General features: G+C 41.3%; 1 protein-coding gene across 1 annotated transcript in view; it reads right to left on the reverse strand.

The window, feature by feature from the left end:
* The window catches only part of CREB5 (cAMP responsive element binding protein 5), a 213,175-nt gene extending 189,673 nt beyond the window's left edge, over positions 1-23,502 (reverse strand). Inside the window, exons 1-3 of the mRNA XM_040593165.1 lie at positions 23,437-23,502; positions 20,115-20,208; positions 10,946-11,067 (exon numbers count right to left, since the gene is read on the reverse strand). Coding sequence (XP_040449099.1) covers positions 10,946-11,067; positions 20,115-20,208; positions 23,437-23,490 — 270 coding nt within the window. The 5' untranslated portion in view covers positions 23,491-23,502. The remainder of the gene's footprint in view (positions 1-10,945; positions 11,068-20,114; positions 20,209-23,436) is intronic.
* Between the last annotated feature and the right edge of the window lie 2,053 nt (positions 23,503-25,555).

Consider the following 25,555-nt stretch of genomic DNA (forward strand, 5'->3'; position numbering starts at 1 on the left):
TTTCCTGAGACTAATGGCCTGTTTCTGCAGGAGCAGTTTTTTAGCAAGCTCATGTATTTTCTAGTTTCTTTTAGCTGGCCTTTCCAAGTATTTTAAAGCTTTTACACCTAATCTAGGTTAGCGTGCTCTGGTTAGCAGCTTGCATCCCCTGAAAGGCAAGGCAATAATCCATCTAGGTCTAGGGCATTTTCATAGAACTGATGCAGAGCTGTGTCAATTTTAATGTCATGCTATGAAGAGTGCATGCAGCTCTCTCCACTTTAGAGGATTAAAAGTGACCTCTCTTACCAAAATCAATAAGGGCAGCTTGCTGTGACTAATAGATTGTAGAAATTCAAAAGAGAGGGTTTGTAACACTGAGTTCATTCTCCCTGAGTCTCCCCACCCAGCCCCAGACCCGCTGGCAGAGCTGCACTTTGACATGCACATTCACATGGAAAAGTGATGCCTGTTCCCCTCCCAGGGACCAGACTGAGCCACACACAGTTTACTCACATTTCAGGGAAAAAAGCAAGCTGATATTTATTTGATAAGAGTGGACTTGGCAACTTCTGTTGAGAAGCATGTGAGAGAGCAGCTAGATTAACGAAGCGGTTAAAAATGTACATTTCTGCTCCCTAGTATGGTTTTTAAAAAGGCCCTACTTTTCCATATTATCCGGACATCAACAAGCACCCAGATACTTCCCATCACTTCATGACCACAAGGTTTTTTTGTAGTCTCTGAGTGAAGGCTTTTCTGCCTTCAGATCTTTGCCTAGTTGCAATAAGCTAAAAATTTAAATTCCATTAAAGTCAATGGAACTGCCCCAGAGATGTATGAGGCTATACATCCAACTGTAGCATTCATTAACTGCCATGGCATGTGCTCTGTTGTTCTGACTTCCTTCTTCTCTCCAATATTCCTTTTGTTACTCTGAAGTGCATCAGATTTAACAGTCAAGTTTGGGGCTTTTAGAAATACAGTAATTTCATACAGTACTGGAAATGGGTCGTGCTACGGAGTGCACACAACCAGTCAAAAGCAAGTTTTCAGTTTTTTGGTTTCACATTTCGTAAGACTAAAGAGTACCAGCAACTCAGACCAGGATCTCCTACCTTACGGTGAAAACACCCTAACTCTCCTGGATGCCTCTAATTTCCAATTTATTTTGCTTGAGGTACACATTAAAAATCCTTACCCACACACGGTTCATAGCTTGTGGACATTTTCTTCACATAACAATCACCATCTTTGTCTTTATGCCAAAAAACCAAGACTTGCCTTGGGGGAGCAAGGGAGAAAAAGGGGCTGAAGTGGTGAGAGGAACCCAACTGTAAAGCTTTAGGAGTCCCTATGGAGGTTTATAAATAGACGACTGCCATGTGCAAAATGTGAAAGAAACCCAGTCAGCATAAGAGCTGTTGCTGTTCTGAAATCTTCTAACTACATCCATTTAGGCAGTAGGCAGATTTATAAACAAACAATAAGTCAAGAAATTATGAGCATTTGAATTTTGGCGAGATAATAAAACGTGTAGGGGTATAATCAGCAAATAATAGGAAAGATCTGCAAGCGAACCCACCAATTAATGATAAATAGGACTTGGCATGGAATAACCTCACCAATGTGGATCTCATTAGATGGCCGTGGAACCTGTTCCCGCAGCAGCCCTCTCCAAGTGAGGGAAAAGTGAGGTAACTGAAATGCCAGCGCACCCACCCCCTCACAGCTTTTGGGGTCCAGGATTGTAACCACCTGGGCCAAAATGACAACCTTATGCTGCTGCGAAGGCCATGCCATGGCTCTCCAGCCTCTGACCGATAGGTTTCCTCATCTCAGCTTTTGCACCTTTGCTCTGCAATTCTACCTCAACAAAGGTGATCGGAAACATGCAGCTTCACTCGCGCCGGAGAGTGAGAATCCCTCTCTCCTCTGTTCACCTTGCCTTATTCACGATACCTCTTAAAGAGGGAAATGCCCCCAAGCAAGCCATATCACTTAAACAGATAAATAGTTCACACACGAGGCAGGGGGAAGGGAGAGGGGGAAGAGACCCTGCCTTATTAGACTAAAAACAGACACACCATATTAACACAAAGAATCAGCATATGGTTCTAATAGGCCTTCTTAAAATGATTTATCAGCTGTGATTAAGCCCTCAACCAGCATGTCTATCTTCATAAATAAAGTAAAAGTGCACCTTGCTCTGAAATATATCAGCAGTATCTTATTACCTACCCAACCGTACAGGCTGCAGTCCACTCTGGGGAGCAAAGAGCTTGTGTTTAATAGCAGAGCATATGTCCTAAAGAGATTGCCAAGATTTAGGGGCTTTACCTAAGAGATAGACTTATAAAAACGCCACTACGGGGAAGGTTTATCCCTTCATCATGTGCCGTCCAGTCCATGCTGCGGAAATGTGAAGAGGTAACAAGAAAGCTGTGCCATTAAAACCCTTCATAGGAAGACCAAGGCAAAATGCACAACTATGCCATGTTGTCGTGAAAGAAATCTCAGAATGAAAGCAGGCAGGCCTCCTTTTCTGGGGGTAGCCAAAATATACAAAACACAACAAAAACCCAAACGTTACATGAGAGTGACTCAACTTCTTTGAGACAGAGACAATAAGAAGCAGAAGGAAAGCGGACTGTCCTGACTGAGCTCTGCAGGATGATTCATCAGCTGGAATTCAGAAGAACATGGAAGATTATGGTTAGGGAGGTTTAGCTCAATCAAAAACGTATGCCCTTAAGAATTGCCTTTCTGCATGATATAGGCACTTACTGCTGGAAAAGCATTCGAGTCCTCTCTTGAGCACGAGGGTCTAAATCCGTAAGTCCATTCAAACAGAGTCCACTGCTACAGAAGATGATCAGACAGACCTGCCTGCCAGCAGAAGATAAGATGTTGTACCGGCAGGAACGAGCCCGAGCTGAAGCCTGTTCCTCTGAATATTTCTGCAAGATCACGTTATGAACTTTGTTGTCTTGACAGATTTTCTGCCAACTTACACAGAAAGCGTCTCTTTTGTAACACAGTTCAGTGTGGTAGCTGCCTGGAATAAGTGCCTGGACACAGATCCATGCTTGAAACAGGACTCACAAAGTCAGGAGACAAAAGTACCAACGGCTGAATTGCCATATAAAATATAATGTACCACCACATGTCCACCACGAAAGCTCCACAATCTCAGAAAAGCAGTTAAAATCCAGCAAGCCTACCCATATGGAGAGAGGAGGAGAGCATTCTTCCTGTCTTTAGCAACACCGAACAACAGCTGATAAATCTTTAACACACATGGTTTGTGGGATGCCCTATGCTGAGACCGAAGAGATATGGAATCAATCCGAGGCTCTGCCACAGCCTTCCTGTGCAATTTTCAGCATGTCACTTGAGCCCAGATCCTTTATGGTAGCTCACTGATTCGCTCCTGCTTTATTTCAGTGAGAGCAAGGCACCAAAATGCCTTTGAAGGTGTCTATCAATCTTTTGGGGCCACACTGCTAAAGATATTTAGAAACCAAAAGAGACAGAAAGCCGCTTGCTTGGCAGAATGATGGAGAAGACCCAGCTCCCCTGCAATTCTCACTCCACATCCGTGACTCCTTCAAGAGTTTCGTGTCTCACTAGGAAGGAGCTTTGGAAAACAACATCCTCTGGAATCTGTTTTGCCTTAGAAAATAAGAGACAAAGCATTTCCCTTCTCCATAGGAATGCTGCAGAAGTTAATTATTAAAAAAAAGTGGGGGTGTTATAGACCAACGGTGAGCCCGTAAAACAACTCAATAACCTGATGCAATCAATGTATATGAAAAACTTGGAATAACCCACTGGAAAAACTCTGCTACAGAGTTATAATGGATCTTTACAGTACTTCAATGCATCACCCAAGAAGAAATGCTATGCTGTGAAGATGCTCACATCTTTACACATACAGGTGCTATATTTAAGCATAGAACCTACCTACTATAATGAAATCTTTGGACTTACAGTGGTGTTTTGGGCTTTGAACTTAAAGGTTTTGAGCTATCACCTTGACAACAGCTTAACTGATTGATAAAGTGGCAGCTTTAAGTTATTACAATACCTACAACAATAGTACCCTGGCCTTTAAGCACTATATTGACACAAAACATTCCTAGTCTTATTTTGCATCCACTGTAACATACTCACCATATAAGATACTCAATGTCAGTGGAAGAATAAGTCAGAAGGATCTCTAACTTGAAAAAAATATGGACATTCTTACATCATGTTTAGATAAATGCAGGGAGAATGTATATATGAGTATTTATGATTGCATAATTTAAAAGAACTCGAAATAGTAAGCATTTAGATGTAGGCCTTTGCTTTCTTCTGCTGTATGGACTGTCAATCAATGAGTCAAAAGTGCTCCAGGAACAGTCTTACAAGTGTGTTGGTTTGCATTACTTCACTAGTGAAATTCAGCTGTTTCAGAGCACTTGCCTCTGAAACGTCTGCCACCACACTATTCTTCGGAAACTATTCTTCTCAAAGACCCCCCTGGGGTTTCAGAGCATTCACAAAGGAAAACTGGAGTTAACGTGATTGCTGTAGAGGCAGAGCACACACTCAAAATTCATACTATTCTACACCAGCGTGGTGCAGCACTGACACCAGCTCCAAGACTACACTTAAAAGGAAATGAATCTGCAGGTCTCTTGACCTTCATTACTAGAAAATTGGACAAAAAATGTATACATGTTTTTGAAACAAGGTTCTGCGCTGCACATTAACCACGTGAAGGGGAAAAGAGTCAGGCGAGTGCACTCCTTGGGAGGGCAGCTGTTTTTCATAAATGGCTAGTGTTGAATTTGTTGTCCATCAGCCAAGCCAACCACCATAATGAACCTTCCATCCCTGTTCTTCTCTTTCACCAACAGAGCACACTGCCAACATTACTATATAGCCTATTAAAATATAGGCCTCTAAAACCCAAACACTTACACAATGTGCTTTATCAACATATGGATATTTTTTTTCCTTTCATATATGGGTACAATATAACCCTTTCTTGTCTAAGGGTCCCATTAACTGCATTGCTAGTTTCAGCTACTGTCTTGTCAATGATTAAATGTAGGAGTGAACTATCTGCTTTAATGTAATGATTAAAACAAGATATGAAGTGTTTTCTGAATGATAGACCAGATTAAAACAAGGTATTAAGTGTTTTCTGATACCAAACAATACAGCTCTTGCAGCTTCTCTTACTGGGAAAGTCAGAAGATCTCAAAATGGCATCTTCTGCAAACAAGCACCATGTCCCCCAGGGCCTGCTTCTCTGACCACTGGCACGAGCAAACAGTATCAGGCCCTTCTGTGGTTGCCTAACATAAAATAAGCCTCAAAAAAAGAAAATGTGCAGCAAACACTACCAAGTTTGTGCAACAAAAGAAATGCTTATTGGACATGTGTATTCCAGCAAATTTAGGGGCACTGATTTGCTATTTACTTTTTTTATCTCCTTGTTGCAATGTAAGATGTTTCCTTTAAAAAAAACCACTGAACCAAAACCCATCATCTTTTTTCTGCATGCTTTTCAGAAGACAGAGGGTAAAATCTGTCGGTCAGGTATACATTGCATAAAATTTAAATAAGATGTGGAAATGAAGTTAACTTTTTCACCAAACTACACTGCTCAAGAGACAGATTCTACAATTTCCAGCTTGCCTTGAATTAGATCATCTTCCCCATACTCATAGGCTACAGCACAGAGCTATGACATTCAGAAACATTTGCAAGAATTTTCTTCTGGAGATCAGAGTCACAGAGTTCAGCACAGAATGGTGAGGTGGTATAAGCTAGACAAGTGCATTTAACCTACCTTCTTACGATGAGACACTGAAATGTCTACAAGGTAGAAACAGAACATAGAAGCTACAAACCATATTTATGCCTTTCAAATATACATCAGACTGTAGCATCATCCCTTGCTTAACACAACTAAACTGGATATTCAGGTTTTTTAATCATTCTGTAGACTGAACTTATTCAACCACCAAATGCTCTTCATTTGTTTTTGTTCTTTTTCTTTACTGGACCAATTCAATTTGCTGATGATTTACTAGCAGTGTGGTGCCTGCAGTGGGATAGTATACTTAGAACAGGAATATTAAGCCACGTAGAGGACTAACGTGGGACAACCCACATTAAAACCAAGCTGTAGTTGAGAATAGCTGTTTCCCTGCCTCATTTGTACAGTTGAACACTGGTTAGGAGATGCTACACCAGCGTGGTGCAGAATTAACACCAGCTCCAAGACCACGCTTAAAAGGAAATGAATCTGCAGGTCTCTTGTCATGCATTGCTAGAAAATTGGACAAAAATTGTATACAGTCTTGCAGAACTGAACACTGGTTAGAAGATTTCAAAGTTGCAGGAGAAGCCTCAGTGATGCATCCAAATTCTGGCATAAGCAGAATGTGATTTTAAAAATGCTTCCATTTAAAATATTCAACTGACTATTTCTAAATACTACTTGATGTGGTACTCTACTTACTACACTGAGCATATTTCCACTCTTTCTCATTTCGTGCAGGGAGGTCAGGCTAGATGTATTTTAATAAAGCATGTCCAATTACTTATTCGGAAACAGATCCTGACTCTTCCCATCTTTGACGTTACCACCTCAGACCCAGCCTCAATGCTCAAAACAAGATGCAACAGCAGGATCTATCCAGTAGCAGCAAAAAAACCGCTTTGGATACTTAATGCTCCAAGCAGTATAAACCTAAAAGCTGCAGCTAGTAAGCCAAGATGGTCACTTGACCTGCCAGAACTACCTGCCTTGTTGATCCGGGTTGCAGATTTTATCTGGGGCTGAGCTGTCGATTGCTGCCTGCATAAAGCTCCTAACAGATTTAATATTTACACTTTCGCAAGTAGAAATATTGTATAGGTATGCTTTTACCTGTGCTAATTTTGGTGGTGAAATTGTCAGGTAGAAGGCTTGTGTCAGGAAGAGCACTCCCATGAGGATGCAAAAAGTCTCTTTCTCATATGCTTATCAATATGCTTATCACTGATCTACAGCATCCTTTGCATTTAGGGAGTAGGCCTTTCTCCAGCAGAGGCTTCCAGCTAATATTTGATGGTAAAAGCAACAGAGGAGCCAAAACAAACTGACAATGCCACTTCCATTTATAACTTTACTTTCTTATTTCACTTCAGGTCCTGGAGGTCATCATCATTATAATTACTTGAGTCCACTCAGTCCCCAACCAAAGGCTAACCCACATATATTTTAAGAGATGGTCCATGATAGATGAGCTTACAGTCATAAGACATACCAAGTATGGGAGTGTCCTAGTTTCAGCTGGGATAGAGTTAATTTTCTTCTTAGTAGCAGATACAGTGCTGTGGTTTAGATTTAGCATGAGAAAAATGTTGATAACACAGTGATGTTTCAGTTGTTGCTAAGTCGTGCTTACCTGAAGTCAAGGACTTTTCAGTTTCGCATGCTCTGCCAGCGAGAGCTGCACAAGAAGCCGGGAGGGAGCAGAGCCAGGACAGCTGACCTGAACTGGCCAAAGGAATATCCCATACCATAAAATGTTATGCTCAGTATATAAACTGGGGGGAGTTGACCTGGAGTGGCTGAGCACTGCTCAGGGACTGGCTGCGCGTCGGTCAGCAGGTGGTGAGAAATTGTATTGCGCATCACTAGTTTGGTGGGGTTGGGTTTGGGTTGGGGTTTTTCCCTTGGATTTTATTCATCACTCTCCCTCTCCTCTTCATTACAATCATTATTGCTGTTATTATTGTTACATTTATTATTTTTTTTTACTTTATTGCAATTATTAAACTTTTCTTATCTCAACCCACAGGTTTTACCTTTTTCTGATTCTCCTCCCCATCCCACTGGGGCAGGTATGGGGGAGTGAGCAAGCGGCTGCATAGTATTTAGTTGTTGGCTGGGGTTAAACCACAACAGGGAGGCAGAAAGAGATACTATTCCCACTTTACACATGAGCAACTGTGGCAGAAAGATGTTAAGTGATTTGTTCTTTGATGAGCAGCTGGGATATTAATGCAAGTGCTTTCCCCTCAATATTACCTTTACAAAAAAAAGTTACACATGGTGTTCCTAAAAGTGTGCACTCAGTGCTTCACAGCTAACTTGGAATGTCACTAGCCCGCATAGCCAGCTTAATCACAACAAATTCTCACGGATGATCCACAGACTGCTGCTCAGAAGAGGAGAAAAAAAATAATAAAAAAAGAAGGGGAAAAAAAAGGAAAAAAGAGAAAGAGAAAAAAGAAAAAAGAAAGAATGTGGCTAATTGAACTGTATTCTTTGAGTTTTCAAATTATGACTCTCAAGGAGGTAAAAAAAACACCAGTGCTTTTCTCTTATAAGATTTCAGTGTCAAGCTGTGTGCTAAGCCACAGTGATATACTAAAAAAAACCAAAACAATTTATTTCAGAGTCCAAAGAAATTAACACGGCCAAGAATATTTTCAGAAGACTTTTCTGAGCCCTAAGATTTCCATGCATCTAGTCTTACTCTCCAAGTATTGGTAGGTCCATTAGAACAGTGCTGCATTGCACTCATATTCCAGGGACAGGCTGGTAGAAACATTTTGTCAGCGATAGCTGCAGCCTGAGGAGTCCCTTTCTGCCGTGGCCTTTGTCTCTTGCATTCGTATAAAGCCGCATCAGATCCCCATCTGACAGTCAGTTGGTAATGCAAGAATGAACATACAGCAGACTAATTGGAAACACAGAGCAAATGTTACAGGTTAGCTAGCTAGTGGGACTTTTGCCACCCCACTTTTTTTTTTACTTTTTTTTCACCCCCTCTTTTTTTTAAAAAAAAATTATTATTATTTCCCTCTCCCCATCACTCATTTACTCCCTGGAGATCCCCAATGGCAGCTTCAGGGGTTGTAGGAGAAGGGCAGAATAAGACTTCCAAAAGGCAGGTAAACAACTGGAAATACCAGATAACTTGATGCCCTTGTCTAGGTTTTTAATCAAGATTGTGCAACTGCCCCTTGTAAACTGAAAGGGATTCTGCAGCATCACACATTGGGATCTGTGGCTAACTGCACAGACATCCGCATGAGTAGGTCTTGCTTCATCTCCTACTCCTGCAAAATAAACACCATCCAGGGAGAATCCTGTAATTCACAAAGAAGCAGAAATGTGCAGAAATGTTCCCCTTAATACTGGCTAAGACTCCCCTCTGCAGCACATAAGACACAAAATTTTAAGAAGTTAAATCTAAAAGTAGACACATTTATCTCATTACATGTTCCTGTTCCCTAACATTCATCCTGTTCCCTAACATTCACCCTGCACACAAAGCTGTAGGGGTCAGTCTGGGCTCTTTTCCCAATCCTTGACCAAAACCTGGACTCTCTCACATTGGATACTTTTTTCCTTGCTCAGCATATACCATACTGCAGCCTCTCTCCTCTTCTCCTTTATCTGTCCCAGTCTTTTTCCTTATAAGCCACAAATAAACCATCCCTAGACTCCCTTCCCATAAGCCAAAACCAAACATCTCCTAGATTCCCTTCCCATCTTCTTCCTACAAGCCTCATCTCCCATTCTGCACCTCAGCAATCAGCTTTACCTCTTTTTTTTTTTTTTTCTTCTTTTTCTTTTTCCCAAAAAGCCCTCTTAGGCCTTTACTTTGTAGACCTCAAGATCCCTAAATGCTGCTACCTCCAGATTTCACGAGCCCCAGCGACACACATATGCCTCACACTTATGGATGTTGAGTTGGACGGCAATCACCAACAGGCAAAGCAAATGACACAGTACAGCGGCTATGAGTACCTATAGAGGAAGCCATTGCAACTGGATGCACAGACACGCTGAAAGGCAAAATAATGCTGAAGCAAGCTAAGGAGAAGTGCCCTCTGGCTTTAGCACCGTAGCTGCTTTGTGGCTGCCTTCTCCTAGTCCATTGTCCCAGTTAATGTTCAGATTAGACAAACAGAGAATACTGTGAGAACTAAGAAAAAGGCAGCGGACACATTACACAAGCATTTCCGAGAGCTGCAGAAACAGAAGAGGGGAGAACACAGGTACAAAAGGCAACGTTGTGAAGGGGGAGCATTGGGCAGGTTGTCAGAGGGCTGCAGAGAGCAACACCCTCCTGTAGGAAGCCCCACATTACTCGTGTCTTTTAGTTCTCAGAAGCAACCAGAAATTTGGATCTTACGTGAAAAGTTAAAATTTCATGCATTACCTTTTGCTGGCCTCTTAAAGCATTAAGCTCTTCCACAATTCCTTGAAAAATCTGAACAGCTCTTTAGGCTCCCTCAAAACACTCTCAACAACCTTTAAGCACAGGAGTACGCTTAATCCCATACAAAGTGGCCTATATAATTCGACCAAAACTTACGAATTCCGAGTGCAAAACAATACTAATTGAAAATGGGATACAGTATCTGCCAGGTACTGCAAGTTAAAGTTTTCCCCTTCAACATGAATACTTAATGAGTAAAACAGAAACATGATAAAGCTGGTAATGATGACAAGAAAATCCCATCGTGTTGTGGAGGAAAAACCAATTTTTTTTTTATTTTTTTTTTAAAGTAAATGCCTCTTCAGAGTCCATATTTCCCTGTAACATATTTGAGCAAGTTTGCAATCCTCACTTCGAAGATGATACAATTTTCCCCAGCCTCTCCCTCGAGAGGTGTGTGGCTTGTGTTATAGTTTACTTCAAATCAGAAACTTTGAATCAACCCCTGGCAAACAGTTACACACTTTTGGAAATTTAATGCTGGTTTTCTGTTGGTTTGGGGGTTTTATTTTTGTCAACTGTTTCGACAGTTTAAAAAGCATGTCACAACTTACAGTGCCACCTAGTTTCTAACCAAAAGGTTACCACCAGGTAGTAGAGCTCAATATACTTTCACGCGGTGTTCTTCAATGTCTCAAGGAACCGAAAGGGGAGGAAGGGTTCAGTGTGCTCACACTCACTCTTTTGTTGTTCTCTTCTTCTTGTGCCTTCCTAAATTCGTGCTCTAGGGAGCAATCGATGTCGTTGAAGAGGCCCACTTCTTCACAGTTCTTCAGAAAGCGTGTTGGTGTAGGAGTCTGATCTGAGAATACAACAAGAAATAATTTAATAGTCTTCCAGGAAAAGAGTTTCTAGCTAACCCCTCTGTACCTCCCCACTCCTACCACGCCATCACTAAAAACAAACCCACAGCACTGAATTTCAGCGCTAGGCATTGCAGACAGGCAGCGCTTGCCAAGTGTCCAAGCCCAGGCGGCAGCCCCCATCCCACCAGGAAGGCGAGAGGCCAGGTTTTCACAGGGCACGAAACACAAGTGCATGTCCTTAACATGTGCAAACGGACACGGCAACTGCCCACACCACCAATAACGTGCGCGTGCAAAACCACGCACAGTGCGGATCATCGTGCACATTTACATCACAGCACACAGGTAACCGCTGCAGGTACACACTAGTTAACACCTCTGAGTGCTTGAAAACCACCTCAAACATACACAGGTTGCAAAACACACAGCCATAGTGAGAAGGTCTGCTCCTAACGCAATTTTTGAAGGAGCAAAAGGACATTTGGAAAAGCTATGAAACATTAAAATTTGTCCACAAAGAAGCATCCTTATGTGGTTTATACCTAAAAGTATTGATAATACATATAAACCACAAGATTTGGAGTCAAATGATTCGTAATACATGCTTCAGGCTCTAAAATTTTTTTGCCCTCTCGGAAATAATTCAGGGAAGGACAGGATTCTCTTTAATGGCACAGGCAGGAGGGACTCAAGAAGGTACACAGTTTTCAGCCGCATTTCCCAAAACCTCCAAGACAGACGAGCTAAATTGCCCTGCAGACTGGAGTTTCAGTGATGACCTTGGCTAGTCTTTCTTCAGGAAGTGACAAATCCAGCCCAAACCTGGGCACAAACGACTGCTCAAAGGTCAGTGCTACGGCACCTCCGTTCATTCTGAGGCAAGCTCTGAACTGTCCCACATCAGCTTCCCCATCTCCCCCTCAACAGTACAATACAGAACCCTACCAGCAAAAGCAGGAGAGACGCCATATGGTCCTACCGGCTTTACACACTTCTAAAAATAAAAGTAATTAAAAAAAAAATCCTCTCTTGAACGTTAGTTTCTTCTTCCCAAGTCCCCATTCCAGCTCGAGCTGCTTTGTACCTAATTTTATGGAAAGACTGGGCTCACTCTTCAAAAATAGTCTTCTGCATAGTCATTGACAACTACCCTATTGTTTGAGATTCATTCTTTAAAGAATGAAAACTCTGTCATACTAATCCCAGTTGCCCACACTGGGCCAATTCTGACCTCAGAAAAAAAGCTTCCCACTTCAGTGAGTTCTGGAAGAAAAATCTGGTTTCTTGCACCTAGCTAAATTGGCTCTGGTTCTAATACTCTCCCCTCACAGGGAGCAGTAACCAGCTACAATGGACTTTACACAATCAGCATAGAAACAGACAGAAACCCCTAAACAAAAGGCAGCACAAAAACCAACACGTACAAAAGAAAATGCAGCTTTCACTTGGAAACTGAGGGGGAGGATCAGCTTCCTCCATTATAAAGCCAGTTGAAGCCAATTTCCACCTGTATAAGGTGTGGTCCTACAGGTTTGACCTTCTCAAGTAATCCAAGGGCAAACACACTTGTTTGCATTTATATTTCTGATGCAACGTGTTGATGTAACACAAAAAGCAAGTCCTTAAAGTTAAAATGCTGCTTTATTTCTTTTGGCTTGAGCATCCTATGGCGAGCCTAAAGGAAACAAAACTCAAGTGTTTGGGACTGCACACATATTTATCTATTAGTTTTTACAGCTAACTACCGCATTACCAGAGTCAGAAACATAAGACTTTCCAATAATCTTGCAAGAACTCAGCACGAGGAGCTGAGTCAATGAGGTGCTGACATTGATGGGAGCTGAGTACACTCAGTACTTCGCAGGTCCATGTCCTAAATAAGTAGTGCCAAACTAATCTCAAGGGTAACCTCACTGAACTCAGTAGATTTACACCAAGGTTGTCTTTGGCCCTTGAAATGGAGTTGCACTGGAAACGAAGTGCACTGAAAAAGCAGCAGAAATAGATTTTACTTCCAAAAGGCATTAAACATTATGTTACTGAACAACACAAGTGCTTTAAAGAAAAACAGAGATAATTGTTGCCAACCCTTCCTGGACATAAAGGGCATGTTAGTCTTTGAAGGGGAGGCAAACACAGGAAATGTTTTATTTTTACAAGTGGTATATACCTATCAAATAAGCAAGGTATCAATTTCACGACCAAGATTAGAAACTAGGGTTTCATAAAGAAGCTGCTTTTCGCTAACATCAAAAATCCTAAGTTATTTTTCAGTTGCTTGAGCCCAAAATTTGTGGGCCAGGGCAGAAGAGAACACACTAACATAAAGTCTTGTTATTTTCCATCAAGGTACGCAGCTGAGCCAGCAATCAGCCATTACTACAACAGGCTACAAGAGGTCGGGGCAACTTAATGGGTAACAAGGTGGTGATCAGGCACTTGCAGCTGAAGTTCCCAATCTGTTCAGCATCTATTCCATGAATGTCAGACAGACAGACACACAAAAAAGTTATCTCAGTGAAGTAAACTCATTTTAAGAGTGAAAACAAGCAACCCAGAGCGAGAATGTGACTTCAAATGCACAAAGGCCTCAAAACAAAAAGCTTTTCTGTAAACATGCTTAAATGTATCTTCTGCACCAAAAGCAGTCTGAGATAATCAAATGCATTGCCAACAGTTGATCTTTCCGATTAACTACTTTATTATATAAAAGCATCAAAACTGATAGATTAATGACATTATTTACACCACCTACATATTGACATAGTGATCTTAAATTACTACCTCAGTCTCCCCATACAGTTACAGTAGTTCCTGTGATCCAGAAATCCCACCGGCAGGAATTCACAAGAAGATTTTGTTAAAACAGACAGCCCCTGGCTCTCACCCCAGCTGGGAAGGGGACACCACCAACCACCTGTTCACAGACCTTCTGGAAGCCAGCTCAGCCAGATGTAAAACAAGAGCCGCCTTTCTACCTTGTAATACTTCATCCTTCAACATTCATGGAAACCTGAAGTCCACAAAACCTCTGTGTTGGTATGAGAGCAGAACTGATAAAGACCCAGACTTTCAAACAGAGACTTTACACTGTATAGTAGTTACATTCCACATGCACTGCACTCACTGATTTCAGGACTTTAGGGCTACCAAGTCCAGTAGGCTTACTTTGCTCCCAAAGCAACCAACTACTCTGCCTCTGCAAAACACCGGTTCTCTCTCGGGAGGTGAGCAAACTAGGAGAAGGTACTACTCTCAACACCGCAGTAATCATTTGACCTAGATTAGGCAAGTCTTTGTGTTTTAATTGGGAACAGGATCACAAAGGGGACCCTAATGTTACACATTCAGGTCTCCCAGAATTAATAATATACTCCTAATTCTCAGCACTTAAAAATGCATTATAGTTCCAACAGCTTGCGCCTGACCTCACTGTTCCCCGTTGGTACAAACAAACCTTTTGTTGCTATCGCCAGCGCCCACAGCTATTGCAGGCTCACGGAGAACGGGGCTCTGGTTTGTTGTACTTCAGCAACCGATGTGCCAGACCCATCTGGACTGAAACACAGAGTTAGCACCACCCAGCACTCCTGCCGAGGAGGCACGCCACGTAGGAAGCTGTCCTGCAGGCACACTGCTATCCATGCAACCCAGGACTTTAATGTTGCAAGCTGCATTGTGAACTGGTCAGCCTGGGATACCGGTCTGTCTGGGTTAAACCTCGTTATCTGGCTGTTACACTGACCCGCCATCCCAACAGCCCCATTGTTCAATGTGTAAAAATCTTTCCGTTCCCAACTGCTACCAGAACTAGTTTACTATGCTCTGAGGCATCTGCCTCCAGCCAGCTGTCACTTCACAGGTGAACCCCCGTCATCTGATATTTACTTAGGAAGTTATTTCTATCCCACCTTTACCACCTGTTTGAGCACAGAACCTGTCAAGCTTCAGACTAGGCAATAAATATTTTGTTCAGCCTGTTATTCAGGTGAATAATCAGCCTCTCTGATGACATAGTCATGGCCAGAAAGGCTGCAAGAAACATTAACATTAAATAAACCTCAACAATGTAAATGGACAATACAAACACCCCAGAGCAAGATCAAATGGTCCCACCTGTGCAGCTCCCAAGTAACCAAGTTACAGGAGAGGATTTCAGAAGCACTCAGCCATCAGATTCCAACCAGAACCTAATATACAGAATGGATTTTGGCTGCTGACCATTTCAAAAACCTGTCTCAATGTCTGATTTTCTAGACTCGCTGCAAAGGGCATACTGTAAGGCAATGAGGAATTTGAAATCTCTTCAGCAAAGTAAAAAGATTCCATTATATACTCATCGTGTCTGGTACTGCGGCGGGGGGGGGGGGGGGGGGGTTGTGTCTTTGTTGTTGTTTCGTTGGGGGGGACGACTTAATTACTGAAATAATAGCCTCAGAAAGGACACAGTCTCAATGCATGGCTTTCAAAAAAACAGCTCAGGAAATGCAACATTAGCTTGCCCTATAGTTTATTTGAAACATCCAGAGTGCATTTTGTAAAACTACCTTGGAGCCTAGAGTTTCATCCCTCAAAGCACAAACAAAAACTTTAAAGCATGATATACCAGTTTAAAAAAAAAAAAAACAAAACACACCTGGAGAACCAAAGGGAAGTTATGTGAAACAATCTTTAATTTCGAAAAAAAATCAGAATTCTGATTCAGTAGAAGATACCTAACAGCACAGCTCTAAAGTGTGTAACTTGATTCTTCATCTTTCTTTTTTTAAAAGAAGTATGTTTAGTCTGACGTGCAGTAATAACAGGCATTTGGCTTGTTCAGCTGTGGCTCTGTTGAAGTTACATACTTACTCATGTTATACTTTCATACAATGATAACAAAGTCAGAGGAATAGGGCTAGCGCTGAAATTTGAAGGGCTGCCCATCAAGCAGCCGCAAGGAAAGAGGAATGTCCTGAGAAAGTCAAGAAGGTCTCTACGTGGATTTGGCAGGTTACTACCCAAGCACACTGAAAAGCTCAAGGTCATGGCACCTCAAGCAAGTGATGGAAGAAGAGGTGCACCTAGTCATAGCTGGCGGAACTGCCCTCACCCAGGGGTTCACCGATAAGGGCTCCCAAGAGCTTCACTGCACAAAGATGCACTGTTTGAAGCACTGGTTGCACTTGCTGTGGGGGTACACGTACTGGGTACAACATGTAATGTCTGCTGGTCACTCAGAGCATGACCAGTTGAATTTTAGAAGACTTCTCATTTCGTTATTTAGTAAAGCAAGGGACACCGAAGCAAACAAGAAATGGAATGACATTATTTGTCTCTATATCCAATCATTTTGCCCTCCACAAAATTCATGTCTAGATAAACCTCCCTGTGTAAACCACAAGGAGAAAAAAATAGTCAACCAAGAATGACATCAGTTACCTCACCGACACAGGCATTTCCTGGGAAAAGTAATACATTTGCACTGCCTTTATCACATACAGTTTTTCATTAGAGAAGACTGTTTCTATCTATACCGTGGGCTTTACCACCAAAAATCTAGAGGACTGCATTTCAGCAAATAGAATCAGGAAGAAATAAGGTTTCTATATAGATAATCCTGGCCTCTCCTGCATCTGCTACCAGCACTTCTGGAAGGACTCCCCCCCTCCAACAACGATAAAGTATCACTCCTTCCCTTCCCAAATCTCCTACCACAGGAATTTCAGTGTCCCCAGCCCAAAGTTCAGTTCCACACAGCTTTTATTACTTACCTGGAGGCAACAATCTGTCCCATGGATATTAATATTTTGGTGTTAAAACAAAAAATCTTTGACATACAACAAACTACAGTTTCAAAGCAGCGCAATGCTCGTTTAGCACAACAGCAAAGACGTGACATCTATTTCAGTCAACCTAACTACAAAGTTGCCTGCAATGGTGACTAGCATGCAAAACTTACAGAAGATACTCTGTGTTATCTCAAACAGCTCTTTTTTGGCTAGGAAAGATGGAAATGGAAACCATCAATGACTCTCTATCCATAGTCATAACAAGATTTTCTAACGAACAAAAGTAAAATGCATACCCAAAAAGGAACAAATAACATTAATTTATAAAGACAGAAAAAAGATTGTAATGTCAAATTATCCAACGAAAGAATTACTTGCATTTTAATGAAATGCCTGTAGCAGACTTCCCTTCCATTTATATAGTCAGAGAACAGAACACTATTTAGTGTATGTATGTACCTGGAGACTCTGAATTAGTTCAAGAGTCACCAGATTTAATAAAACCTTTTCTTCTTCAGCCAGCACAGAAAAATGGAAGAAAATATATTGGAGCTAGCTGCTAACAAGGAAGCTCTTAGCCGGACATACCTGATAAACCAGCATAGTACCAATAGTTTCAATCAGGTCACACAACTTGGTTGTTAAACACCTGACCCCACCTACATAACAACATATAACTTTACATATAACATAACTTTACCTCTCACTTACAAATTGATATTTCAGACCTCAGCAGAGATTTCACACAGGGAACAGGTTCCTACTTCCCAAGTTGTATTTTGCTTAGTTTCTGAGATGTTGTGTTGGTACAAAACCAACAGCACCTCAGTTTTACTGCCTACCTCCAATAACAGTTTATAGAAGACGTGCTTGGTGTGTGTTAAATATTACTGGTATTACACTGACCCCAGACAGGGGATCAGCTATCTCTGGAAACAGAGCAGATAATTCTACTGGCTACCTGAAAGCATACAGCCCATTATTTTGCATGACTAATTACTAATAATGAATGAATCAAACATAACACATTAAAAGATAGCATAAAACATGCTGGAAATAAGGAGAAAGTCTGACTTCTATGCAGCTTAATAAAAAGAGGGGGAAAAAACCACCACTCACTAACACTGCACCTGGCTTATTACAGGGCAATTGCTACTGCAATTCTTTGAACCTACTGATGACAGGAACAATTAAAAAAAAAAAAAAAAAAAAAAAAACTCAAATAAGCAAAAATGCAAAAAAACAAGAAGGGAGACATGAAGACAAATGTCTAAGAGAAAACTCTGTCTCTTTTCCCCATATATCATTAATTTTTCATTATGAAATCTAAGAATAAAACATCTTAAACTTTAAGGTATTTAGATTTCCCCAGGGTTTTGGTGGGTAATGAAACAACTATTTTTCAATGTCTCCCTGCAGAGAGTAGATGATCTATGATGCTTCCAAACTAAGGATTGCAAAACGCCAAACAAATCCACCAAACACACACAAAAAGAAAAATCAATACACAGCAGCACCAGCTTGTCAGGCCATTACAGACACATTTGCCACAGCCTTTCAGAACACACGCAGCTTCTTACTCTGTCTTTACTACACAGGATCGTCATACACAAAACACAAAGAATACATCCCTCAGAAGCAATCTTGGAGCCTTTATGGCCATGAAATTCTGAATTTCTATATGCTTAGTTGGCTAACTGCATGTCTAGGGACCCCAGTACCAGTTGGAGTGGTGGAAGCCAGTCAAAGCCTGGGAAAGCAACCCATTGGAAGGAGCAGGACAGCTAAATCATAGAAGTTACCAAACATAAACAGAGCTACTCAGGGGACTTCTGATGACAGAATATACTCCTTAGAAACTGCCCTCGGGCAAAAGTCTTGCCAAACAGAAAGCTGTAAGAAAAGCCAGCACTTGCACAGGGTGAATGTGGCCACAGCACAGATGTCTTTGAGCAGTTTCACTGCCAGAGGACATGGCCAAGTGCAAAAGCAGCATTTTCTCACTCATGCTTGCAAACACAGGATTCTGCGGGCATAGCTGGCATGCAGGCACTTTACAAGCCCTACTCTTCAACGTGCTGTGTACTATTCCTTTCTAAATTTAGTCCACTATGGTATTTTCAAGTGTAAGAGGAAAATAAATTGTATTTGGGACAAGGTCTGTCTGATTTTTCACGAGTGCCTAAAGTCATCATTACACACACACCAAAAAAACAAACAAACAAACAAAAGGACAAATCAAATATTTGCAAGCCATTGCTACCCAGTTATGACTTTCATAAAAGTGGAAATGGTTTCTCCATAAAAGAGTTAGTCTACTGGAGACCCTTTAATCATAATATAGTTGCACCTAAAATGGCACAATTTACCTTGAAGAAGCCTATTTCAAAAGACAAATATCAAACTGGTTAACATCCACACACACATTTGCATCATAGTTTTTTTTTCTACAATTACATTAAAACATGAAAAATCCTAGTGATATTGTTCTTAGTAATCCATTACTATAGCCCAAGGAATTTACAATAGGAAAGGGAACAGGAGAGGAGAGAAGAGGCATGATTAGGGCTAGCTTGACCTTACCCAACACCCACTGAATGCCAGCAAGCCACCCATGTGTGGTTACTCAGACAAGAGCACGAAAAAACTATGGAAGAAAAAAATCCATAAGAAACTAAAGGATGTAATTGCACATAACACCAAATAACCCCCGTGTATGATGAGGGAAGTGCAGGGAGAGATGGTTACCTTTAGGGAGAAAGAGTACTGGACATTACCCGTTGGTTTACCTTTCTGGTTATGTTTTTTCACAATGGGCAGCTCTTGAGCCACCATAAAGGTGGCTCATATGATGTGGCCTGTTAGAGTTGCCAAAGTGAGCCTGTCAGACTTAAATAGTGAGTCGCATAGGAACAGTACAAATGCACTTCATTAACACGCTCGCTGCTGGGCTCCCAGGTGACACGCGCTGGAGTGCCGATATCTCCCTGGCATGTTGACATGGGAGTCAGCAACAGAGCTGCCAGCGTGGCTGAGGTTCAACAATTCCTCTCCCTCCCATGCCAAATCTGTGGGAAGGCATAAGAATGGCAACTGTCTTTTTGTTCAAAGACATGCATTCTAGCTCATTCCATCTCTACTTATTATTTAATTGGAGCTGGGGCTTTTAAAAACCAGTCTTGGAGGTATTTTGGCATTAGCGTTCTGGTAGGAGTCATGCTTTCAACATCATCTGAATAGTTATCTTGACTCTTGAATTTGTGTCTTCTTACCTGATAACATATTATCTGTTTTTATTGAAGGGAACTTCAAAGTCATTTCATGTTTGTGCCTGTGAATCATCAGATGATCCTCTGTTGGAAAACGCTGTCAGGCAAACACAGGGAGAGAGAGAGGAAGAAGAGAGGGGGGGAAAAAAAAGGAAAAAAAAAAAAAAAAAGAGAAGAATTTAATTCTCTAATAAACTTTTGGCATTGGACAGAATTTCAAAAACGAGAGAAAGAAAGAAATGTATCCAGTTAGAAACGTGTCCAAATGGCACAGGAAACAGAATATTTGAAAATGCAAGTGAGCATGAATAACAAATAGCTGTACTCTACTTCGAAACGTATTTGCTGCAGTGCTCTCTGGGGTTGCAAACTGTAAGGTGTCATGCATCTGCTGGATCATGCTGCAGACCGACTTTGGGATCCTAAGGGTCTCAGACAGCCACTCCAGCTACCACAGCCTCACAAGTCACCACGTGCCTGAGGATCTGCGATAACTGCTGCTGTGTATACTCTTAGCCCACGGCAAACGCAAAGTAATGCAGCGTATCTTAAATCACTTTACTGGATTTTTCTGCTTTTGTGTCTTTCTGCAACCTGTATCTGCTGAAGAGCAATAAAAATAATCAAATAAGCCAGCCTTGCCCTACCCAAAAGTGTTCAGGCAAAATGCACCTTTTATTTTGGAAACCTCTACTTTTACTTAATTCAAAGTGGCAATGCAATGGTGCTCAGCATGTGACAACTATTTATTACCCTTCATGATACTAAATTAAATTATTTTCCTTTGTCAAGCAGAGAAGGTGGAGAGACGTGCTTTGTAAGAAACAATCAGTGTGATAAGTTTGTTTTACAGTCTGATAACAGACTTCTACAACAAATAGCTTCTTTTGAGCAAGACAAAGAAGAGACAAGCTTGAATAAATGTTCAACCACTTGTACACTTGGGCTCAAAAAGCAGACTGCTTCTGTTAAGTTTCCTTCCCCACAAGATGCATACACAGACCTTTGCTACATACGGTAATCGTTTTAACTGGGTTATTTCAGGACTAGCAAAGGCCAAAAGTTGTATCACCAAGGCTTGAGGAAAAAAAAAATAATATTTAAAAATCAGATTTTTAAAGCAACAGGTACATAAGAGACTATAAAAAACTGGCAACAACGGAGTTAAAGTGACTTAATGCTTTCAACACTGTATATTCTCGGCCAAGTGACTTTGCTTGTGGCTATGGTATAAATAGTTGCAGCACGTTACACCTTCTGAGAATCTCTCTAAGCCCATAGACAAAGCAGCATAAATAATGGGAATGAATTCTCTGGAAAAAAAAAAAATCCCAGAGACCTTTTCCTCACTGTGAAATCCTGGTTCATTGCTTACTCATCTGGAAGAAATGCAGCACTAGAAACTTATGTGAAGAACAAAGGGAGTATGTGAAAGCCCTTGCTCAATGAAATTGCACGGGCGGGGGAGGGGAGGGGAACCCCACATTTTGTTCTTGTGGAAATGGATTTTTCGCCGTGGATGCCACGCTCTGTCTTCAGGGTGAAATCAGCCAGCTTGAAGAGGGCATGGGGCATCTGAAGAGAAGCTATTCCTCCACCTCAGACTTCTCCCTCTGTCTTTTTTTAAGTCCGCTTTCTTCCTGGTGCAGAAGGCCAGCTCCCTCAGCACCCCACGCGGATCTGCACTGGCTGATAGGGAAGCCAGTCCCCCGACAGCTTAGCCGGACAGCAGCGCTACGCTGTCCACTTCTGTCAAGTCCTCACTTACGATAAATGGAGATCAGACTTTGAAATGGGAAATTAAATTTATTTTAAGATGAAGCCACACCTACACTGCTTGTCTTTCCCAACCGTAACAGCATACAACCCAGCCTGCTCTCTGAACACCTAAATGGGCCTCTTTGGATCAGCTTCTCCTCCACTGAGGAAATGACTTAACAGCTAACATGAAGAAGTCCACTGATCTGAGAGGAAGTTAGTTTTAAGATTCAACCAAAAAGTAAATAAAATTTGACCTCAAAACTCGGATACTTTTATTCTACCTCTGTGACAGAACGGTGAAAGTTGAATTCCGCATGTGGAGACCTAAAGTGAGAAACCTCACTCAGAGGGACAACCCAAAAGATGCGCTCTGACACCCGCAGAAAGGCTCCACTTGGTGAAACAGCAAAGCTGCTCGGCCAGTTGTTACCCAGACCCCAGGCTTCTCCCTTTCTCTATTTCAGCTCTTGGCAAAACCAACACCTGCACTCCAGTAACAGTCACCCATCGTTCCACCAGAAGAACCTAAAGGGTCCTTTAGCCAGCTGAAGTGTTAGCCATCTGAACACTCCCAACGTACAGTTAAAGCAGGGAAACGTTACCCTCATTAAGAGAGGAGGACTCTCGGAAATGGGTAAGCTAAATCACTTAAAAGAGATGCATACAGGAAGCCCCTGGCAAAAGCCCAAATGATGCCCTTGCCTGAAGATTTTACTCACAAACTCTTGTCACTAAACCAAATCAGGGTTGGAAGAGCCACACATGGAACTTCCCTCATCGCTGCATAGGGGGGATCTTCCCTCACCACTGCAAAATCATTGAAAAAAACACATCAATCCAAATTCAAAAACCTCAGCAGGTAAAATCCTTGATATTTCAGGGGGGTTTAAGATCATTAAACATCTAATGTTACAGGTCAGATTATACCCTCAGAGACACATGGCAGATCACCAGCCAACAGGAATCCCAGATCTAGATCCTGGGGCAGAATCTATCTACAGGCTGCATTTTCTATAGAGAGTTTTTAGTAGGAAGATGTCTTAAAAATGTTAAAAAAAAAAAAAAAAAAAAAAAAAAAAAAACACCCAAACCAAACCAAAAAGCTAACAGTGTATCATTGTATTTAAGTAATAAAATAATAATAAAAAAAAAAATCAGGAGGGTTACCACATCCGGTAGGAATCATAATATATTCCACCATACATCTAAGCAGAAGACAGGCAAATGTGTCCTGCCCCGTGTGTCCTCTCTTGCTAGCCACTGAAGGAATTTGCAATACCTGGTTTGAAACATTGCATTAGGCTTGGGCATGAGGGAAGGCACAGAAGCAGCTTGAGAAGCACTTTTATCAACTCGCTTTTGAGAGTCTGTTGTGTTTGCTTTAAATATTTTGTAATAACATCTTGTGGGGTAAGCAGGGAATTGAGCGGGGGAAGACTTAAAGAACAACAAAACCAAAAAACACACACATTATTATTAGACATGTGTTAATATATGAGGAGGCATTATACAAGCCAGAGCTAGTGCTGAGGACTCAATTAATATCACCGCTGACTCCACTCACCTGTGAGCAGCCTGGGGCACTGCAGACAAAAGGCCTCTCCTGCTCCAAGTTCATCTTTGATTCCTCATAAATCTACATGTTAAAAGGGGGAGGGGGAAAGAAAGGGAACCTATGAATATATACGTTCTAAACTTCACACGTACATGCAACATACAATCGTCACAGTTTGTGCTTTCATGTCAAACTCCCAAAACAGACCAGAACAGAGTTTTCATCCTCAAAGCACTAAATTTGCTAGTATTCAGCAGGCTCCCTACAGTCTAAGTTCTTATTACTCCTTCCTAAAGCACATATTTACTTTGAAGGAAGAAAAAAAAAAAAAAAAATATTAAGCTTTCACAGCAGAAGTCTGCCTCAGAAAAAAGCATATGTTCACTATTGTTATTAGATAAGACCGTGTCTGCTCAGAAAAATCTTGAATTAAGGGTTTTTACCTTTCCTCCTTCAGTTCCTGCTGAACAACATTAAAACCAGACGTCTAGGTTACTTCTGAGAAAGAACCCACGTTTTGAAGTTCTTCATCCATGCCGTTTGATATTAATAACTTAAATACACTACATACATGCTCTCTATACACGTAAGATAATTCTGCGTCCCCATCCTTTAAAAGGTCAGCTAGGTCCTCGGGAGCTTGCAAAGTGAAGTTCTGCCTGAAACTGCAGCTTCCCCCCAGCAGTTCCAGCCCTGTAACCTTGAACTAAAGCCTGGGGGAGAGCCCCCAGCTCTCAAAGAAAACCGAAGGAGGAAACATTCACCCTCAGAACACTGTAAAGCAGTTGAATTCGGGTCATTAGAATGGCAGTATCCCTGACCAGCATAAAAAAAAAATGTCATTTTTTCATAACAGTCTAGGACATAAATAAGTCAATTCTTCCAGAAGTGTTTTGAGCCTGTTGGTACAACTGGCGTTACAAGCTAGAATGTAGCAGCTGGCCCACCTTAAAGCACAACATAGGACTTCTGCTTACAACTGTGCCTTAAATCCCTTAAAATTCAGCCTCACTGCAGCCCCACTTAGACAAATACTTGAGTTGTGTTTGTGTCATTTTTTCATAAAACGAAGAGTAATGCCTTGATGGAGAAGCAGGATTTGATTTTAAAACCACACAAATCTGCAGAAGGACAAGTGCTAAGGTGACCCAACCATGTTTTCATTTTTTACAACTACAATTCATTGCTTCCTATTATCAGGAATATCTTTATCACGCTCGGACCTGTTGTTAGAAAAAGCTTTACTTTCAAAGAGGTGCTACCAACCCCTGCAAACAATAAATACACTGCTAACCTGAACGTCAGCCAGACCTGTACTAAACAGCAATTATTTTCAGTGCCCTAAGTTCTCAAAAAAAAAAAACACCCCAAACTTTTGGATGATAACATTTTCTTTTTAATGAAAATTCATTCTAGTGGACAGCATTAGCCTGATGGGATATTTTCCTACTTGTGACCTAAAAAAACCAAGAAATAAAAAAGGCAGCAGAGTATCCTGTACCTGACTCCACTGACTCCCAGAAGCAGCCTCCAGAAGTGAAAAATTTATATTTTTATTTGCCCTTTAACCCCCACAGGGTCACTATCTCTTAAAGGTGATAATCAACTGATTTTCTTGATGTGGACATCTCTACCAACATCTGGCCTGAGACAAGTGATTTATTGCACCAGATATAGTCAGGTGTCAAGAAAGACCCTAACTCAGGACTAATCTATCTATCTACACAAGGCTAGAACAGAAATAACTAAAATTGTGCCTAATCTACTCCTTTAAAATTATTCATATCCTGTTTTGATTTAACTTACAGCTATGTTAACCTGAAATAGGATACTCATAATCAGAAATGAAAGAGTATGTTCACATAAAGGCTCATACTAAAATAACTAAAGGTGTTAAATTACTTCTAATTTCAGTTATTTCGGTTCCAGACTGTGCATAGACAAGCTCTTCAGAGGTGAAGCAATAAAAATGCTCTGAATTACGTTATCCTGTCTGAAAAAAAAAGAGCAGCATAGAGATAACTGACTAAACAAACAAACCCCTGCAAAAACAAAACTAAAACCTCCAGCTAACTCTGATTTTCAAATTCAACTCTATTTACAGGATGTGACCCGGGATGTTGCCTTT

This window comes from Falco naumanni, chromosome 4 (genome assembly GCF_017639655.2).
Source record: "Falco naumanni isolate bFalNau1 chromosome 4, bFalNau1.pat, whole genome shotgun sequence".
In the NCBI taxonomy this organism is placed as follows: domain Eukaryota; kingdom Metazoa; phylum Chordata; class Aves; order Falconiformes; family Falconidae; genus Falco; species Falco naumanni.